The following is an 18,312-nucleotide window of genomic DNA, read 5'->3' as shown; positions in this document are numbered from 1 at the left end:
ATTTCATTCCATTTCCTAAGTTCCAATGAGTTTGAACATCTTTTCATATATTTATTTGTCATTTAAATATCTTTTTGGATGAAGTTCCTGTTCAATTTTTTTCTTTTAGATTTATGTATTCAAGTATGAGTTTTGACTTTATATTGTTTGTCCCAAATATATTCTTGTTTTTGTGGCTTAATTTTTGTTCCTATGGACTCTTTTAATAAATGGAAATTCTTAACTGTGATATAGTCATATATATCTTCTTTATGGTTGCTACTCTTTATATTGCTTTCTAATGCTTTCTTACACCTTTTTTCTCTTTCTCATTTAGGTCTTTATATACTTGGATTGGATTTTGTTTGTTTGTGATATGAGATTGAAGTTCGATTTAATTTTTTTCTTGTAAGTACCTAAAGGGAATAGTCATTCTTTCCCCACTGTTTTGCGTGCTACCCTTGTGTGCTGGATATCAAGAGTCTATAAATGCTTGGCTTTGTTTTGGGCTCTCAGTTCTGTTTTTTATCATTAATTCGTTTTTATACTCATCCATGAAACATCTCGCTATTGTAGCCTCATAATAAATCTTGGTAACTGAGAGAGCAGAACTTTGTTATTCTTCAATAGTTGTGGTTACTCTTGATTCACGAGTGTGTGTCTGCACACAGATATTTGCACCATCTAGTCAAGTTCTTTGGGCTTCCCTGGTGGCTCAGACAGGGAAGAATCTGCCTGCAGTGTGGGATACCCAGGTTCGATCCCTGGTTCAGGAAGATCCCCTGGAGAAGGGAATGGCTACCCACTCCAATATTCTTGCCTGGAAAATCCCATGGACAGAGGGGCCTGGCAGTCTACAGTCCACGGGATGGCAAAGAGTTGGACACGACTGAACAACTAAATGGCAGCCCACTCCAGTGTTCTTGCCTGGAGAGTCCCAGGGACGGCGGAGCCTGGTCGGCTGCCGTCTATGGGGTCGCACAGAGTCGGACACGACTGAAGCGACTTAGCAGCAACTTAGCAGCAGAACAACTAAAGCTTTCACTTTCACTTTTTCAGTCAGGCTCTTTAAAACCTTCCCTGGAATTTAGATTTGAGTTGCATTAATTCCAGAAAATCAGTCTGGAGAGGATTTACATATTTACATTGAGTTTTCTAATCCATGAACATGATATATCTCCTTATTTCTTAGATCTTTAAAAATATCTCTCAATATATGGGTCTTCCACATTTTTAATAGATTTATTCTTAGATAGTTGCTCTTCTGTGAATCTTTTAATTTCAGTTTTCTAATGCTTTATTGATAGCGTTCAGTTCAGTTCAGTTCAGTTGCTCAGTCATGTCTGACTCTTTGAGACCCCATGAATCACAGCACGCCAGGCTTCCCTGTCCATCACCAACTCCCGGAGTTCACTCAAACTCATGTCCATCGAGTTGGTGATGCCATCCAGTCATCTCATTCTCTGTCATCCCCGTCTCCTCCCACCCCCAATTCTTCCTAGCATCAGACTCTTTTCCAGTGAGTCAACTCGACGCATGAGGTGGCCAAAGTATTGGAGTTTAAGCTTCAGCATCAGTCCTTCCAATGAACACCCAGGATTGATCTCCTTTAGAATGGACTGGTTGGATCTCCTTGCAGTCCAAGGGACTCTCAAGAGTCTTCTCCAGCACCAGCGTTACAGTAATACAATTGATCTTTGAATGTTGATTTTATACCTGGTAACCTTGCTAAAGTCTTATTAACTATAAATTTGTTTGCATATTAACTTAGATTTGGGTACAAAAATCAGTATATACTAAACAATGACAATTTTCTTATTCTTTTCCATTTTTAAGGTTTTTATTTATTTTCCTCCTACTTCATTGGCAAAGACCATAGTTCAAAAATAGTAGCTCTTTCTTTGTATGTTTTAATTATGTCTTTGGATTTTTGGTTTTCTATGTTTTTCCCCCCTAGCATATCTTTTTTTTTTTTTTTGGCAAATGCAGGCCTTGTCTCTGGCACTATACTTAGGATGAACAATTTATAGGAAAACATTTTCCTGGTTATTACATCAAATCACATTATTTCTTTTGGAGTTTTTTAAATGGTGTACCTCTTTCAATGTTCTTCTTGTGGAATTTTTGTTCTTCACAGACTAAAAGTTAGTATTTGCTCTTTCAGTTCAGTTCAGTCACTCAGTCATGTCCGACTCTTTGCGACCCCATGAATCATAGCACACCAGGCCTCCCTGTCCGTCATCAACTCCCGGAGTTCACTCAAACTCATGTCCATCGAGTCGGTGATGCCATCCAGCCATCTCATTCTCTGTCGTCCCCGTCTCCTCCCACCCCCAATCCCTCCCAGCATCAGACTCTTTTCCAGTGAGTCAACTCGTCGCATGAGGTGGCCAAAATATTGCAGTTTCAGCTATAGCATCAGTCCTTCCAATGAACACCCAGGATTGATCTCCTTTAGAATGGACTGGTTGGATCTCCATGCAGTCCCAGGGACTCTCAAGAGTCTTCTCCAACACCACAGTTCAAAAGCATCAATTCTTCGGCGATCAGCTTTCTTCACAGTCCAACTCTCACATTCATACATGACCACGGGAAAAACCATTGCCTTGACTAGATGGACCTTGGTTGGCAAAGTAATGTCTCTGCTTTTTAATATGCTGTCTAGGTTGGTCATAACTTTCCTTCCGAGGAGTAAGCGTCTTTTAATTTCCTGGCTGCAGTCAGCATCTGCAGTGATTTTGGAGCCCAGAAAAATAGTCTGACACTGTTTTTCCATCTATTTCCCATGAAGTGATGGGACCAGATGCCATGATCTTTGTTTTCTGAATGTTGAGCTTTAAGCCAAACTTTTCACTCTCCTCTTTCACTTTCATCAAGAGGCTTTTTAGTTCCTCTTCACTTTCTGCCATAAGGGTGGTGTCATCTGCATATCTGAGGTTATTGATATTTCTCCCGGCAATCTTGATTCCAGCCTGTGCTTCTTCCAGCCCAGCGTTCCTCATGATGTATTCTGCATATAAGTTAAATAAGCAGGGTGACAATATACAACCTTGCTGCTGCTGCTGCTAAGTCACTTCAGTCGTGTCCGACTCTGTGTGACCCCATAGATGGAAGCCCACCAGGGTCCCCCATCCCTGGGATTCTCCAGGCAAGAACACTGGAGTGGGTTGCCATTTCCTTCTCCAATGTGTGAAAGTGAAAAGTGAAAGTGAAGTCGCTCAGTCGTGTCCGACCCTTAGCAACCCCACGGACTGCAGCCTACCAGGCTCCTCCATCCATGGGATTTTCTAGGCAAGAGTACTGGAGTGGCTTGCCATTGCCTTCTCCGATACAACCTTGATGTACTCCTTTTCCTGTTTGGAACCAGTCTGTTGTTCCATGTCCAGTTCTGACTGTTGCTTCCTGACCTGCATACAGGTTTCTCTTTAGTCAGCTTTAAATCAGGTAGTATCCAGTCAGATTTTCTTCCCTGGAGACAGTCTAAGCCTTTCCTCAGATCTGAAAATGTTGACCTAGTCAGTGTGCAAACCCCTAGTACAGTCTCCACCTTCTAGCAGCCTTTTCTCTTTTACATATTTTTGCTCTTCTGTGGTGCCAGCTTCTTCCCTCACTGCTGGGTCACAGACAGTCCGGCCCGATGGGATTCATGGGGACTTATAATCGCCTCCATGAGCTGTTATCACTGTTCTTCTTGTCCCCACACCGTCAGACTGTCACACCTCCCCCTGCATCCTGTCCAGTTGTGTTTTAAGGATTTCTGATCCAAACAGTTGTGGAAACTTGGCTAGCGGGCAAGGTGAGCACTTGGCCACCTCAGAAAGCCACGCCTGGGCTTCAGAGATAGGTGTCCCATTTTCTAGTTGCTGCAGACCCTGGGTTTCGTGAACAGAAGCATGCAAGAGGGCTGAAGGGTCTTCTGTCCTCCCTCGGTCACCTCCGTTTTTTCCCTCAGTTGTCTCCATTGCACTCACGTGTGGTGGATGTCCTTCCACCTCTGGCATTAGGTTGAAGCACTGTTGGGGGTCTTTCCTTATCTGCATCTTTATAGGTTTCTAGGATGGGTTTGGGAGAGGTTGCAGAATTTTAATCTAGAGTTCCCCCAAGGTCTATGATGCCTGTACAGCTGGTGACTTTATGAGTAAATAACCCTGAACACATTATGAGAAGGTTTTTCCTTTTGATATCCCTTAAAAAACTTTTCATTTGAAATAATTATAAACCCACAAAAAGCTGCAAACAAATGGGTCTTATGCAACCTTCAGTGCTGACGTTTTGTGTAACTGGTACGATAACAAAATCTGGCCATTGGTATTGCTACAATCCACAGAGCATGTTCAGATTCTGCTAGTTACACAGGTACACACACGTGTGTGTGTGTGTGTGTGTGTTTGTGTGGTCTGGAGCAGTTGCACCATATGTACTTTCATTGAAATGAGCGCTACAGATCTAGACAGTTCTATCACCTTAATGCTTCCTGGTGCTGTCCCCTTTGTAGTCACACCCTTCCTCCCCTGGTCCCTAACTCCTCAACCACTGATTTGTGCCCCATTTCTGTAATTTTATTTTTTAATAATGTTAGATAAATGGAATCATACAGTATACAGCTTTTTTTTTTTTTTTTGGTTTTATCCTTTCAGCGTAATTCTGAACTGGATACATAGACTTACTTTTGTATTAATATATTGTAATGAACTTCCCAGGTGGCATTAGTAGTAAAGAATCCGCCTGCCGATACAGGAGATGTAAGAGACGTGGGTTTGATCCCTGGATCAGGAAGATCCCCTGGAGGAAGGCATGGCAACCCACTCCAGTATTCTTGCCTGGAGATTTCCTATGGACAGAGGAGACTGGCTGGCTACAATCCATAGGGTTGCGAAGAGTCAGATATGACTGAAGCAAGTTAGCAAGCACACAGGATTTTGTAATAGACAAAAAAAAAACTAAGCTTGTTAAAAAAAATTATTATTGATGTGTACCACGCATACGGAAAAGTCTAGGAATCATAAGGGCATAACTCACTGGTTGTCACCTACACCACTCCCATGTGATGAGAATGCACCATTGTAACTGTCATTTAGATTGGAAATAGAACATGATCAGAATCTCTGGGAATCCTTCTCAAAGATAACCACTGTCAGAGATGATTTTTACCTGTTTTGAACTTAAATTCATGCATTGTATGAATCATACATTGTATTCTCTTTGTGGCTAATTTCTTTCAGTCAGTATTTTGTTGATGAGATTCATCCATATTGTGTAGAGCTATGGCTCATTTATTTTCATTAGTTTATAGTTTTCTATTGCATGACTGTGCTATGCTGTACTTAGTCACTGACTATCCCACAATTTATTCATTCTCATATTAGTGGACATTTGAATTGTTTTCAGTTTTTAGCTATTACATATAGTTCTGCTAGGATCATTCTTGCATGAGTCTTTTGGCATATGCATGAACATGTTTCTGTTAGGTATACACCTAGAAGTAGAATTACTTCCCTGGTGGCGCTAGTGGTAAAGAACCCACCAGCAGTGCAAGAGACATAAGAGATGAGGGTTTGATCCCCTGGTTAGGAAGATCTCCTGGTGGAGGGCGCAGCAATCCACTTCAGTATTCTTTCCTGGAGAATCCCCAGGGACAGAGGAGCCTGGCAGGCTATAGTCCATAGGGTCACAAAGTGTTGGACACGACTGAGTATCTGGATACAGCACATGGCATGAGTACCTGGAGTAAGTACTCCTAGAGAGTTTTCCAAATTGGTTGTACCAGTTAACACTTGTGCCAGCGGTGTTGCTTCATTTCTGCACCAACATTTGATAATATGCCTTTCTTGTTGCTGTTCAGACCCTCAGTCGTGTCCGACTCTTTGCTACCCCATGGACTGCAGCACGCCAGGCTTCCCTGTCCTTCATCATCTCCCGGAGCTTGCTCAAACTCATGTCCATTGAGTTGGTGATACCATCCAACTATCTCATCCTCTGTCATCCCCTTCTCCGCCTGCCTTCAATCTTTCCCAGCATCAGGGTCTTTTCTAATGAGTCGGGTCTTTTCTAATGAGTCAGCTCTTTGCATCAGGTGGCTAAAGTACTGAAGCTTCAGCTTCAGCATCAGTCCTTCCAGTGAATATTCAGGACTGATTTCTTTTAGGATTGACTAGTTTGATCTATTTGAGGTCGAAGGGACTCTCAAGAGTCTTCTCCAACACCACAGTTCGAAAGCATCAATTCTTCAGCGCTCAGCTTTCTTTATGGTTCAACTCTCATATCCATACATGACCACTGGAAAAACCATAGCTTTGACTATGCAGATCTTTGTTGGCAAATTAATATCTTTGCTTTTTAATATGCTGTCTAGGTTTCCCTTGTCTTTCTAGTTGTATTCATATTGTTGGGTGTGTACTGGTATCTCATGGTCATCTTAATCTTCATCATTCTCCTGAAGGCTAATGACTCCTGTTTAGTCACCTTTCGCAAAGAGTTGGACGTGACTGAACGACTGAACTGAACTGAAGACATCTTTTTTTGTGAATGCCTCTTCAGGTCTTTTGCTCGTTGTTCTTATCAATAATTGAGTTTTTATTTTTTTGTCTGTTTGCTTTTCTTAAAATTATTGTGGCTGTGAGTCTTTCATTATACATTTGCAGTGTTGTTGTTCAGCCGCTAAGTTGTGTCTCTTTGTGACCCCGTGGACTACAGTACACGAGGCCTCTCTGTCCCTGTCTGTCTCCCAGAGTTTGCCCAAGTTCGTGTCCATTGATTCGGTGATGCCATCCAACCACCTCATCCTCTGCTGTCCTGGTCCCCTTTTGCCTCCAGTCTTTCCCAGCATCAGGGTCTGGGCAGGGCATGGCTCATAGCTTCATTGAGTTATGCAAGCCCCTTCACCAAGACAAGGCAGTGATCCAGGAAGGGGGCACATTTGCATAGTAAATACCTTTTTTGCACTCTTTGGCTTTCTTTTTCATTCAGTACTCTTGAGTAACAGATCTTCTTAAATTTGATGTAGAACAATCGTCAATATTTCCTTTCTTACTTTTGTTTTATGTTTAAGCCATTTTTTAATGTACATGAAGATCATGAATTTATTTTTTTGTGTTATTTGTAGCAATGAAATTTCTTTTGACATTATATATTTCCATTAAAGTTACTTGACATAAATAGAAATTAAGTAATAGTAGTTAATAATGCATAGAAAGATTCATGAAGATGATACACAAGGGATTGAGGTTTGAGAAATGCTTTTTCAAGCCAGTAATTTCTTTTTTGGCTTTATAAGCAATATGTAAAGAGCAGACTGAATGCAGAGTTCCAAAGAATAGTAAGGAGAGATAAGAAAGCCTTCCTCAGTGATCAATGCAAAGAAATAGAGGAAAACAACAGAATAGGAAAAACAAGAGATCTCTTCAAGAAAATTAGAGATTCCAAGGGAACATTTCATGCAAAGATGGGCTCGATAAAGGACAGAAATGGTATGGACCTAACAGAAGCAGCAGATATTAAGAAGAGGTGGCAAGAATACACAGAAGAACTGTACAAAAAAGATCTTCATGACCAAGAGAGTCACGATAACATGATCACTGACCTAGAGCCAGACATCTTGGAATGTGAAGTCAAGTGGGCCTTAGAGAGCATCACTACAAACAAAGCTAGTGGAGGTGATGGAATTCCAGTGGAGCTATTTCAAATCTTGAAAGATGATGCTGTGAAAGTGCTTCACTCAATATGCCAGCAAATTTGGAAAACTCAGCAGTGGCCACAGGACTGGAAAAGGTCAGTCTTCATTCCAATCCCAAAGAAAGGCAATGTCAAAGAATGCTCAAACTACCGCACAGTTGCACTCATCTCACGCGCTAGTAAAGTCATGCTCAAAATTCTCCAAGCCAGGCTTCAGCAATATGTGAACCGTGAACTCCCAGATGTTCAAGCAGGTTTTAGAAAAGGCAGAGGCACCAGAGATCAAATTGCCAACATCCGCTGGATCATGGAGAAAGCAAGAGAGTTCCAGAAAACCATCTATTTCTGCTTCATTGACTGTGCCAAAGCCTTTGACTGTGTGGATCACAATAAACTATGGAACATTCTGAAAGAATGGGAATACCATTCCACCTGACCTGCCTTTTGAGAAACCTGTATGCAGGTCAGGAAGCAACAGTTAAAACTGTACATGGAACAATAGACTGGTTCCAAATAGGAAAAGGAGTATGTCAAGGCTGTATATTGTCACCTTGCTTATTTAACTTATATGCTGAGTACATCATGAGGAACCCTGGGCTAGAGGAAGCACAAGCTGGAATCAAGATTGTTGGGAGAAATATCAATAACCTCAGATATGCAGATGACACCACCTTTATGGCAGAAAGTGAAGAGGAACTAAAAAGCCTCTTGATGAAAGTGAAAGAGGAGAATGAAAAGGTTGGCTTGAAGCTCAACATTCAGAAAACAAAGATCATGGCATCTGGTCCCATCACTTCATGGGAAATAGATGGAAAAACAGTGGAAACAGTGTCAGACTTTATTTTTTTGGGCTCCAAAATCACTGCAGATGCTGATTGCAGCCATGAAATTAAAAGACGCTTACTCCTTGGAAGGAAAGTTATGACCAACCTAGATAGTATATTAGAAAGCAGAGACATTACTTTGCCAACAAAGGTCCGTCCAGTCAAGGCTGTGGTTTTTCCCGTGGTCATGTATGGATGTGAGAGTTGGACTGTGAAGAAAGCTGATCACCGAAGAATTGATGCTTTTGAACTGTGGTGCTGGAGAAGACTCTTGAGAGCCCCTTGTACTGCAAGGAGATCCAACCAGTCCATTCTAAAGGAGATCAATCCTGGGTGTTCATTGGAAGGACTGATGCTAAAGCTGAAACTCCAATACTTTGGCCACCTCATGCGGCGAGTTGACTCACTGGAAAAGACTCTGATGCTGGGAAAGGTTGGGGGTGGGAGGAGAAGGGGACGACGGAGAATGAGATGGCTGGATGGCATCACCGACTCTGTGGACATGGGTTTGAGTGAACTCCGAGAGTTGGTGATGGACAGGGAAGCCTGGCGTGCTGTGATTCATGGGGTCGCGGAGAGTCGGACGCGACTGAGCGACTGAACTGACTGAACTGAGCTGAAAGAGCAGACTAGTAATTTTCCATGACAACGCGGACACAGTGATTGTTAGCTCTGCTGGATTGTAATACACATTCAGTCATTACACAGGAAACATCAGTTGGGCTTTGGGATTCGGCGATGAGAGCTCACAGTTTCTGCCCTGTGATATTCAGTATGGTTTATACCTTGTTTAGGATGAGTGGGGCCACCACTGATCTGAGGTGGGAGCCTCCAGACTGCTGCGGCTCTGGGCAGGCTTCAGGCGTGAGAGGCTTCCACCAGCATGAGCTGATACCCTTCCCCTGAGAGTTTCCTCTGCCTGTCCCCTGGGGCCTGGGAAACAGAATCCTGGGTTTGTGTAGCCTTACAGGAAAACCAACTCACTGGAAAGACCTTGATGCTAGGAACGATTGAAGGCAAAAGGAAAAGGGGACGGCAGAGGATGAGATGGTTAGATAGCATCACTGACTCAATGGACATGAGTTTGAGCAAACTCCAGGAGCTAGTGAAGAACCGGAGAGCCTGGTGTGCTGCAGTTCATGGGGTCATCAAGAGTCAGACATGACTTAGCGACTGAACAGTGACAGGAAAGAGACACCAGTCAACCAGGTTCGGAGGGTATCAGAAGATTCACTTGGGAACTTTAAATTAAGGCCTGGGCCCTTCTCTAGTCCCATGGATCACAGTCTCTGAGGAGCGGTCTGCACATATCTTTTTCCCCCCAGAAGATTCTGTGTTTTTTTTTTTTTGCATAATCATAGGATTGTTTTTTAATTGGAGGATAATTTCTTTACAGTGTTAGTTTCTGCTGTGCAACAGCGTGAATCAGCTGTGATGTCGTTGTTTGCTGTTCTTTAGTCGCTCAGTCCTGTCTGACTCTTTTGTGACCCCATGGACTGTAGCCCACCAGGTTCTTCTGTCCATGGGATTTGCCAGGCAAGAATACTGGAGTGGGCTGCCATCCCCTTCTCCAGGGGATCTTCCCAACCCAGGGATTGAACCTGAGTGTCCTGCACCCTTATGGCAGAAAGTGAAGAGGAACTCAAAAGCCTCTTGATGAAAGTGAAAGAGGAGAGTGAAAAGGTTGGCTTGAAGCTCAACATTCAGAAAACAAAGATCATGGCATCTGGTCCCATCACTTCATGGGAAATAGATGGAAAAACAGTGGAAACAGTGTCAGACTTTGTTTTTTTGGGCTCCAAAATCACTGCAGATGCTGATTGCAGCCATGAAATTAAAAGACGCTTGCTCCTTGGAAGGAAAGTTATGACCAACCTTGATAGTATATTAGAAAGCAGAGACATTACTTTGCCGACCAAGGTCCGTCTAGTCAAGGCAATGGTTTTTCCCGTGGTCATGTATGGATGTGAGAGTTGGACTGTGAAGAAAGCTGATCGCCGAAGAATCGATGCTTTTGAACCGTGGTGTTGGAGAAGACTCTTGAGAGTCCCTTATACTGCAAGGAGATCCAACCAGTCCATCCTAAAGGAGATCAGTCCTGGGTGTTCATTGGAAGGACTGATGCTAAAGCTGAAACTCCAATACTTTGGCCACCTCATGAGACGAGTTGACTCACTGGAAAAGACTCTGATGCTGGGAAAGGTTGGGGGCGGGAGGAGAAGGGGACGACGGAGAATGAGATGGCTGGATGGCATCACCGACTCTGTGGACATGAGTTTGAGTGTACTCCGGGAGATGGTGATGGACAGGGAGGCCTGGCGTGCTGTGATTCATGGGGTCGCGGAGAGTCGGACACGACTGAGCGACTGAACTGAACTGAACTGTCCTGCACTGCAGGCAAATTGTTTATCATTGAAACACTCAGGAAGCCCGAATCAGCTGTAAGTATCCACATATCCCTCCCTCTTGAGCCTGCCTCCCACCCCACCTCCCATCCCCTACTCTCGGTCATCAGAGAGCACCGAGCTGGCCCCCCTGTGCTGTACAGCAGCTCCACTGGCTCGCTGTTCCCCATACAGTGGTGTGTGTGTCAGTGCTCCGCCCTCAACGCTTCCTGTCTTCTCTTCCCCCACTGCGTCTACAAGTCTGTTCGCTACATCTGTCTCTATTCCTGCCCTGCAGATAGGTCTGTCTTACAGAGTGAAGTAACCCAGAAGGTTCTGAGGTTGGCTCAGGGTGACAACCGCAGTCTTGAAGAGTCCAGAAGTCAGGGAGGAGCTTTCCAAGGATGATTAGATAAGGCTGGGATTAGCTCCTTTGCAAGACTGCGAGGGAAGCATCCCCCTTGAGAAGTCAGCGGCTTCTGAGACAGGCAAAGAGCCACTGCAAACACTTTTTCTCCACAGTCTCACTGATCAAAGGGAATGTTAGGTTCAGAAAGGCAAAGAAAGGAATGTCCTAAGTCAGAGCTATTCGGTTTATAGGCGACCACGAAAGCAGAGTTCAGGATGGCTGTGAACTGGCCCCTGGCAGTGCCCTCGAGGTCTTGGAGAATTCTTTGCTCTGTTTCCAGCAGACACCGCTGCAGGCCAGAAGGCCTTGGACTCATCTCCCTTCTGCCAACTGGTGAAGGCCTGTCTCAGCGCTACTTCCTGTCTTGCATGTGACCCCAAATGCCATCACGAAACTTGCATTTGTATCACATTCTTGAGTTTCCAAGTCAAAGAGAGGTGGTGCAAAGACTGTGCCTGGCATTTTAGGTCACACTTGACTTTCAAATTCTAACTCAGGCACTTGTGTGCTCAGTCACTTAGTCCTGTCTGATTTTTGGCGACCCCCTGGACTGTAGCCTGCCAGGCTCCTCTGTGCATGGAATTTTCCAGGCAAGAATAACGGAGTGGGTTGCCATTCTATCCTCTAGGGGATTCTCTCAACCCAGGGATCGAACGCGTGTTTCCTGCATCTCCTGCATTGGCAGGCAGATTCTTTACCACTGAGCCACCTGGGAAGTCCAACCGCTTAGGAGCTGCTTAACTCTGTGAGCTTCTTTGAGTCTTCTTTATGTGTGGACCGGGGCTGGTACTGGCCATCTCTCATGGTCCTTGTGAAGGCTGAATGACAAAGTGTCTGCAGAGGCTCTGGCTCACAGTGGTTGCTTGCACTGCTCCCCAAGTCACTCCCCTTTTAAAATAATTCTCCTGACTTTCATAACGGCCTTCCCTCCAGACAGATTGAGGGCTTGGGAGTGGGATGTTGGGATGGGTGCTCCCGACTCCAAATTCCAGCTTCTCCACTCTGTTCTGACTGTGCCCTGTAACTTCCAGGTCACAGACTGAATGCCACGAGCACTTCTGATTTGTCAGTGAGCTGGTATGTGCCTGTGGTAATCGACAGGGTGATAATAAGGAATCTGTGCCATAGTGCACTTGTGCTAAGTCACTGCAGTTGTGTCTGACTCTTTGCGACTCTATGGACGGTAGCCCACCTGCAGGGCTCCTCTGTCCATGGGATTCTCCGGGCAAGAACACTGGAGTGGGTTGCCAGGCCCTGCTCCAGGGGATCTTCCTGACCCAGGGATCAAACCTGCGTCTCTTATGTCTCTTGCATTGGCAGGCAGGTTCTTTACCACCAGTGCCACCTGGGAAGCATGCCATAGTGGTGCTGTCCTTTTTGTAGAGTGGCTGCAGTGCAGAGAGTTTTACTTAGGGACGGATTTGCTGGAACGCATGGGCCTGGTCGGAGGTGAGGTGTAGAATGAGGCAGAGGTCCCCTCTTCGCCGCCTCCTGGGCACGGAGCGCAGGCCCGGAGGCCGGGCCCCCTTTCGGCGCAGGGTCTTCCCAGAGAGCGGCATTGCCTGGACGAGAGAAGTCGAGTCATCTCTGATGACTGTCACTCTTCCCTCCTGGTTCTGACACATCTCCCGTCTCTAATTAATATTTTCCTCAAGTGTTCTTTTCACACTGTTTTATTTTTTTCCATGTTCTCCTCACCCACATGCTTCTCAGGATGAGAGTCTTTTTCCTCTTAGAAATAGCACAAATGTGATTTGATGACAAAGGGTGTTGTTTGTTTTTGGAGGAGCAGGGAGCTTTCTGGAGGGCTCTTCAGGGGCTGCTGCTGGAACGAACTGGCCCAGAAGTCCTGACTGAATCCGCTTCAGTGCAGCCTGGCTGGGGCCTTAGATCACAGGGGCGGGGTCAAGAGCTGGGAGTGCGTTTCCCATTGATTTCAAGCACTCTTTAAACCTTGTAATTACCTCCTCCATTGACATTATAGTCTTGATGATAGTACCAACATGTTGCACTCCAGTCAGCATGTCAGCACTCTGCCTGGCCTTGGTTCTGATGGCGGAGATTTAAATTAGGCTTGGAGACACTCGCGTCTCCTCCATTTATTCGATCCTCAAGGCGGCGCCCCTGACTTCCTCAGAAATATCTTCTAAAGATGGAGGAAAGTCCTGCTTGTCGGGTGGTGATATCACGATTGACAGCTCTTTGGATGGAACAGAATGTATCTTTGAGAATGTTGAGCCAAAGGAATTCTTGCCTCTTGCTTCAGCTTCGCAGTGCTTATGGAGTTCCGTGGCAGGTTGAGTAAAGTGGGCTCTTTTGGGGGGAGTCATTGCACAGGGCACCCAGCTCTTACTATACTGCATGGTGTATGTGTGTCTGTCACATTATTCCAGCAGTGTGTTTCGCAAGAATCTGAGGTTATGATGGGAGGTGGGTAAATTTTCTTAGCACTTGTCTGAAGTTGCCCTTTTTTTTGGTGGGGGGGGCAGGACAATATTTGGAAAATTTTTTCTTTAACTTTTAATTTTATATTGGAGTATAGCCACTTAGCAATGTTGGGATAGTTTCAGGAGCACAGGAGAGTGACCCAGCCATTCATAAACCTGTGTCCATTCTCCCACAAACTCCTCTCCCATCCAGGCTGCCACATAGCATTGACCAGAGTTCCCTGTGCTGTACAGGAGGTCCTGTTGGTTATCCATTTAAAATATAGCTGTGTGTACTATCTGTCTCAAACTCCCTGTCTATCCCTTCCCCTCTGTTAAACATAAGTTCATTGTCTAAGTCTGTGAGCCTGCTTCTGTTTTGTAAATAAGTTCCTTTGTATCATTTTTGTTAGTTACCATATATAAGGGATGTATACAATATTTATCTTTCTCTGTCTGATTTATGAAGATGTCCTTTTGACTGTTGACAGGTAGTGGGTTTCCTGTAGCCTTTGTCCCAGCAGTTGCCAGTGAGAAGCCCCGTGTTAGTGTGATTGTCACTCTGTAATCTCTGGGGAGTCGTGTATGAGACAGGATGGCTAGGATGGGGCTTCTTGGTTCCTTTCTGTCCCCTCTGCCCTTCTGGAGTTCCCTTGGAAGATGGCTGATTCATCCTGTGGGTTTTGTTTGGCTGTTTACTTACTGCCTTTGGGGCTGTGTTAGCAGCGATCCCCCTACTGTGTCCAGGTCCAGGCAGCAACTGAGCGGCTGAAGTCCCATAGATATCCCATCAAGGACCGAGAGGTGGCCTTGGCTGCTGGCTGGGTTTCTTAATCATCTGCATTGCTTTTTTCCCCCTTATTGTTCCATGTTTTGAGTGAGTTCAAGGGGGAGGGACAGCTTATTTTTGCTTATTTTGGACGTCACATTGACCTGCCAAAAATCTTGAGAATCGACAGGGGGCCGGCTGAAGCCTTCCGAGTCCTCAGGCAGCATGGAGCAGGTGATGAAGTGTCACATCCCTCATGCTCTTTACCTCGCCGGCCACTAGTACTCTGCCTCTCTGTGCCAATCCCGGCAGCCTTCTGGTGGATACGGGCAGAGGAGCAGAGTGGCATAGTCTCACAGCCTGGAGCTCAGAACCTAGAGACTGGAATGTGAGGTGCACTCTGTCGCTGGCAAGGAGGCCGTGGATGGTTCACCTCAAGTCTTGGGGCCTCGGTTTCCTCTGCTGAAAACTCGACGGCATCTCAGGTCCTGGCAGACTGAATTCCTCTGACTGCAGGGCGTGGGCTGGCTTCCTTTCCTGGTGCCTTCAGAGCCTCTCCTGCAGTCCCAAGACCAGAAGGGCCTTGCCCTCAGGGGGTCCCATGGATGGACAGACACCCCCGCATCCCCAGGTGTTCCTGGGATCCCCAGGAGGCACTCCCATCTCAGCAGTGACCCATGGGGCTTTTTAAAGTTGCTCTGTTACATCAGGGATTTCGGATACGTCTTGTGGAAGTAGATTTTGTTCATTTCTACTCCCAAGTGTTTCTTTCCTTTCCCCAGAGTCGGGTGTGAAAGGGAGAGCATCACTTGGTCATTTCCAGCCCCGTGGCAGGGTGGGTGGTGAGACCAGCAACCCAGGAGTCAGGAGCCCCCCAGAGCTGCTGTTAAAGCTTGTATCCGCAGGGACAATGGGCTGGACTGGGACGATGGCCAAGGACCTGCCCACGTGCCAGCACGTATTCCAGGAGCAGCTTGGACTAAACTGTGTTGAGTAGCCATTCTCAGAATTACCAGTCTTGCCAGGAATGGAAGGCAATAGGGTTCGGGTTTTTTTTTTTTTCCCTCTTTCTATTGCTGTGTTCATTAGTATGCACAATACAAAGGCCAGAGTTGCCGAAGCAAAACCATCAAGTTCTGATTAATTTGCAGAACTCAGCCATGGGATCGCTCTGAAATTTCTAACGAATAACGCTCCCTGGCTGAGTCACTCAGCGGAAGGACCCTTAATTGGAAACAGCCTCAGACAGTAGCATGGAGAGCCTCAGACAGAGGAATATTAGGGCAGAAACACCCAGAGAGGAAACGCCGACAAGAGAGAAAACTGGCACAGCGTGGACGGCTGAATCGACAGTGTTTGTCTGGAAACACCAGGCGTGCCAGTGAGTGGGGCTGACACAGCTGGAGTTTAGGGGGAAGACAGGGGAGCAGGTGGCCAGATTCTTCAAAATCAGAAAATTCGTTTCTGTCCATGTCTGTCCTTGTTTTTAATGAGCATTGTCCTTTCCAGGTTGCCCACCTCTTGGTCTGGAAACCTTAAAAATCACAGACTTCCAGCTCCATGCATCCACTTCCAAGCGCTATGGCCTGGGGGCCCATCGGGGGAGACTCAACATCCAGGTACCCACACGGAGGGGAGGATTCAGGCTGCACCGCTAGTGGCTCTGGCCACCGACCTGGCGATGGTTCATTGAGCTTGGGGCAGGCTGCATGCCTGGCATTTAACATGAATCAGCTCTAGTTCTCATGACAGGGAGGCGCTTGCTGCTTAATCCGCATTTTACAGAGACTCAGGACACATGTCTTCTCCAGAGACTGGTTAGCGAAAAGGATGCTGCCGGTTCCCGGGCCCAGCTTGGACCGCCTCCGTGTTATCTGTGCGGAAAGGACACGTGGGGACGCTGACCGCCTGTGACCGTGGGCAGGCAGTGGCCTTGGTCCTCTCTCACGTCCCTGCCAGTGTGTCTCATCTCTACCACGCATGCCTCTTCCAGGCTCTTCTGTGGCTCCTTCTGTCGTGTTCTGCCAGCTCAAACCCTTAGTGGCGCTCATCATGTCTGGTCTCCCACCCTGAGGCTCAAAGGCCTCTGTAACCTTGACCCTGAGTGCTGTCCAAGTCCTGCTCCTAGAAGGTGGGATCCTTCTGGCTCCCTTTGTGCACTGTGCACTTCTTGGCTGCAGGCCTTTTCCCAAGCAGGGCCCCTGCCTGCAGCTCCCTGCCCACCACTTTGTCCAAGCAGTGTAAACCCTGGTTCATCCATGGCATCATGTGCTCGCGCTTCTCTAACGTCATACATGTAGCCATTAGCATTCCAGATTTATTCTCCTAGAGTCCTGGAGGATAGACATCTCACTGGGCTCAAATCAAGGTACAGGCAGGACTGCGTTCCTCTTGGAGGCTCTCGGGGAAAATCATTTCTTTTCCTGGTCCTGCTTCTCTAGGCGCCTGCGTTCCTTGCCTGTGGCCCCTTCCTTCCTCTAAGCTGGCGATGACAGGTCGAGTCCTGCTCAGGCTGCCATCTCTCTGGTTTTCTCTTCTGTCTCCCTCTTCCACTTTTCAGTTCAGCTCAGCTGCTCAGTCGTGTCCAACTCTTTGTGACCACATGAACTGCAGCACGCCAGGCCTCCCTGTCCATCACCAACTCCCAGAGTCTACTCAAACTCATGTCCATTGAGTCAGTGATGCCATCCAACCATCTCATCCTCTGTCATCCCCTTCTCCTCCCACCTTCAATCTTTCCCAGCATCAGGGTCTTTTCAACTTTTAAGGACCCTTATAAGTACATTGAGCCCATCTGGATAACTCAGGATCATCTCCCAATCCCAAGCAACCTTGGCTGCATCTGCACCCTTCATTTCCCTTTGTCACAGAACCTTGAAGATTCACAGCTTCCAGGATGAGCATGTGGACATCTTTGTCGGGGAGGGGGCATCACTCTGCCAACCCATCCCAGGTGCCTTTTCCCTCCTCTTCCAACTCCAGCCGATCTACCCCTTCTCAACTTGGCATTTGATCCCGTGCCATCCTGTGCGTTTCTCCAGGAGTGTAGTTCCCTAATATTTTTGCAGTCTTTCCCCAACTGATGCGTAACTGTGGATGGTTGTAAACGCTTTGGTAGATATACCATCTCAGCCAGCCTCCTGGGAGGGAGGTATTCCTTTCACACCCACAGTGGGAAACCATCAAGGCTGCACTCACAGCTTCCAAGTGGCGGAGCTGACCTCTTATTCCCCAGTGGTCACAGTAAACATGCTGCAGGTGGCTGCCGTGCAAAAGTGTACGAGCCCCCTTCCCAAGGAGCCCCTGGGCTTGACAGGGGGACATCTGAGTGGAGCTCTGACTCCAAGCTCGCTTCCTTCATCTTGACCGCATCAGCCGCATCACTGCTTCTCAGTTCAGACAGATTTGGTAATATGAACTTTCATGAAATCTAAAGTTGTTTTAGAAATATCCATTAAAAAAACCCAAACAGCTGTTAAAATATTTGGGTGTGTACAGCTGAACACTGTTTTACCAGTGGGTGAACTTTCAAAGTTTAAATAGGAGTAAACTCCGGGAGTTGGTGATGGACAGGGAGGCCTGGCGTGCTGTGATTCATGGGGTCACAGAGAGTCGGACACGACTGAGCGACTGAGCTGAACTGAACTGTTAATAATTCTAGGGCCCCCAACACCCTGCATGGGGTCCTCCAATCCTCCAAGTAAATAAAGTCAGACCCGAGCAGGGCTGCATCCAGATGGGAGTGGGGCTGCCTCCTGCATCACTCAGAGGAGCTGTCATCTGGTGTCTCTGATTCCCTCTCTAGAATGAATTCCCTCTTCCTTCATTAAAGAGGAAGCGTTCACATTGA

The 18,312-nt window shown here is 46.4% G+C and overlaps 1 protein-coding gene across 3 annotated transcripts in view; it reads left to right on the top strand.

Moving 5' to 3' along the window:
- The window catches only part of CPXM2 (carboxypeptidase X, M14 family member 2), a 146,230-nt gene that overhangs the window by 23,448 nt on the left and 104,470 nt on the right, over positions 1-18,312 (top strand). For all 3 annotated transcript variants that reach the window (XM_088842406.1, XM_055424451.2, XM_088842407.1), the window contains exon 3: positions 15,972-16,081. In XM_088842406.1, coding sequence (XP_088698532.1) covers positions 15,972-16,081 — 110 coding nt within the window. The remainder of the gene's footprint in view (positions 1-15,971; positions 16,082-18,312) is intronic.

The sequence above is a fragment of the Moschus berezovskii genome, chromosome 12 (genome assembly GCF_049115385.1).
Source record: "Moschus berezovskii isolate FMDL1 chromosome 12, NW_MosBer_1.0, whole genome shotgun sequence".
Lineage (NCBI taxonomy): Eukaryota > Metazoa > Chordata > Mammalia > Artiodactyla > Moschidae > Moschus > Moschus berezovskii.
This window is presented reverse-complemented; position numbering and strand designations above follow the sequence as displayed.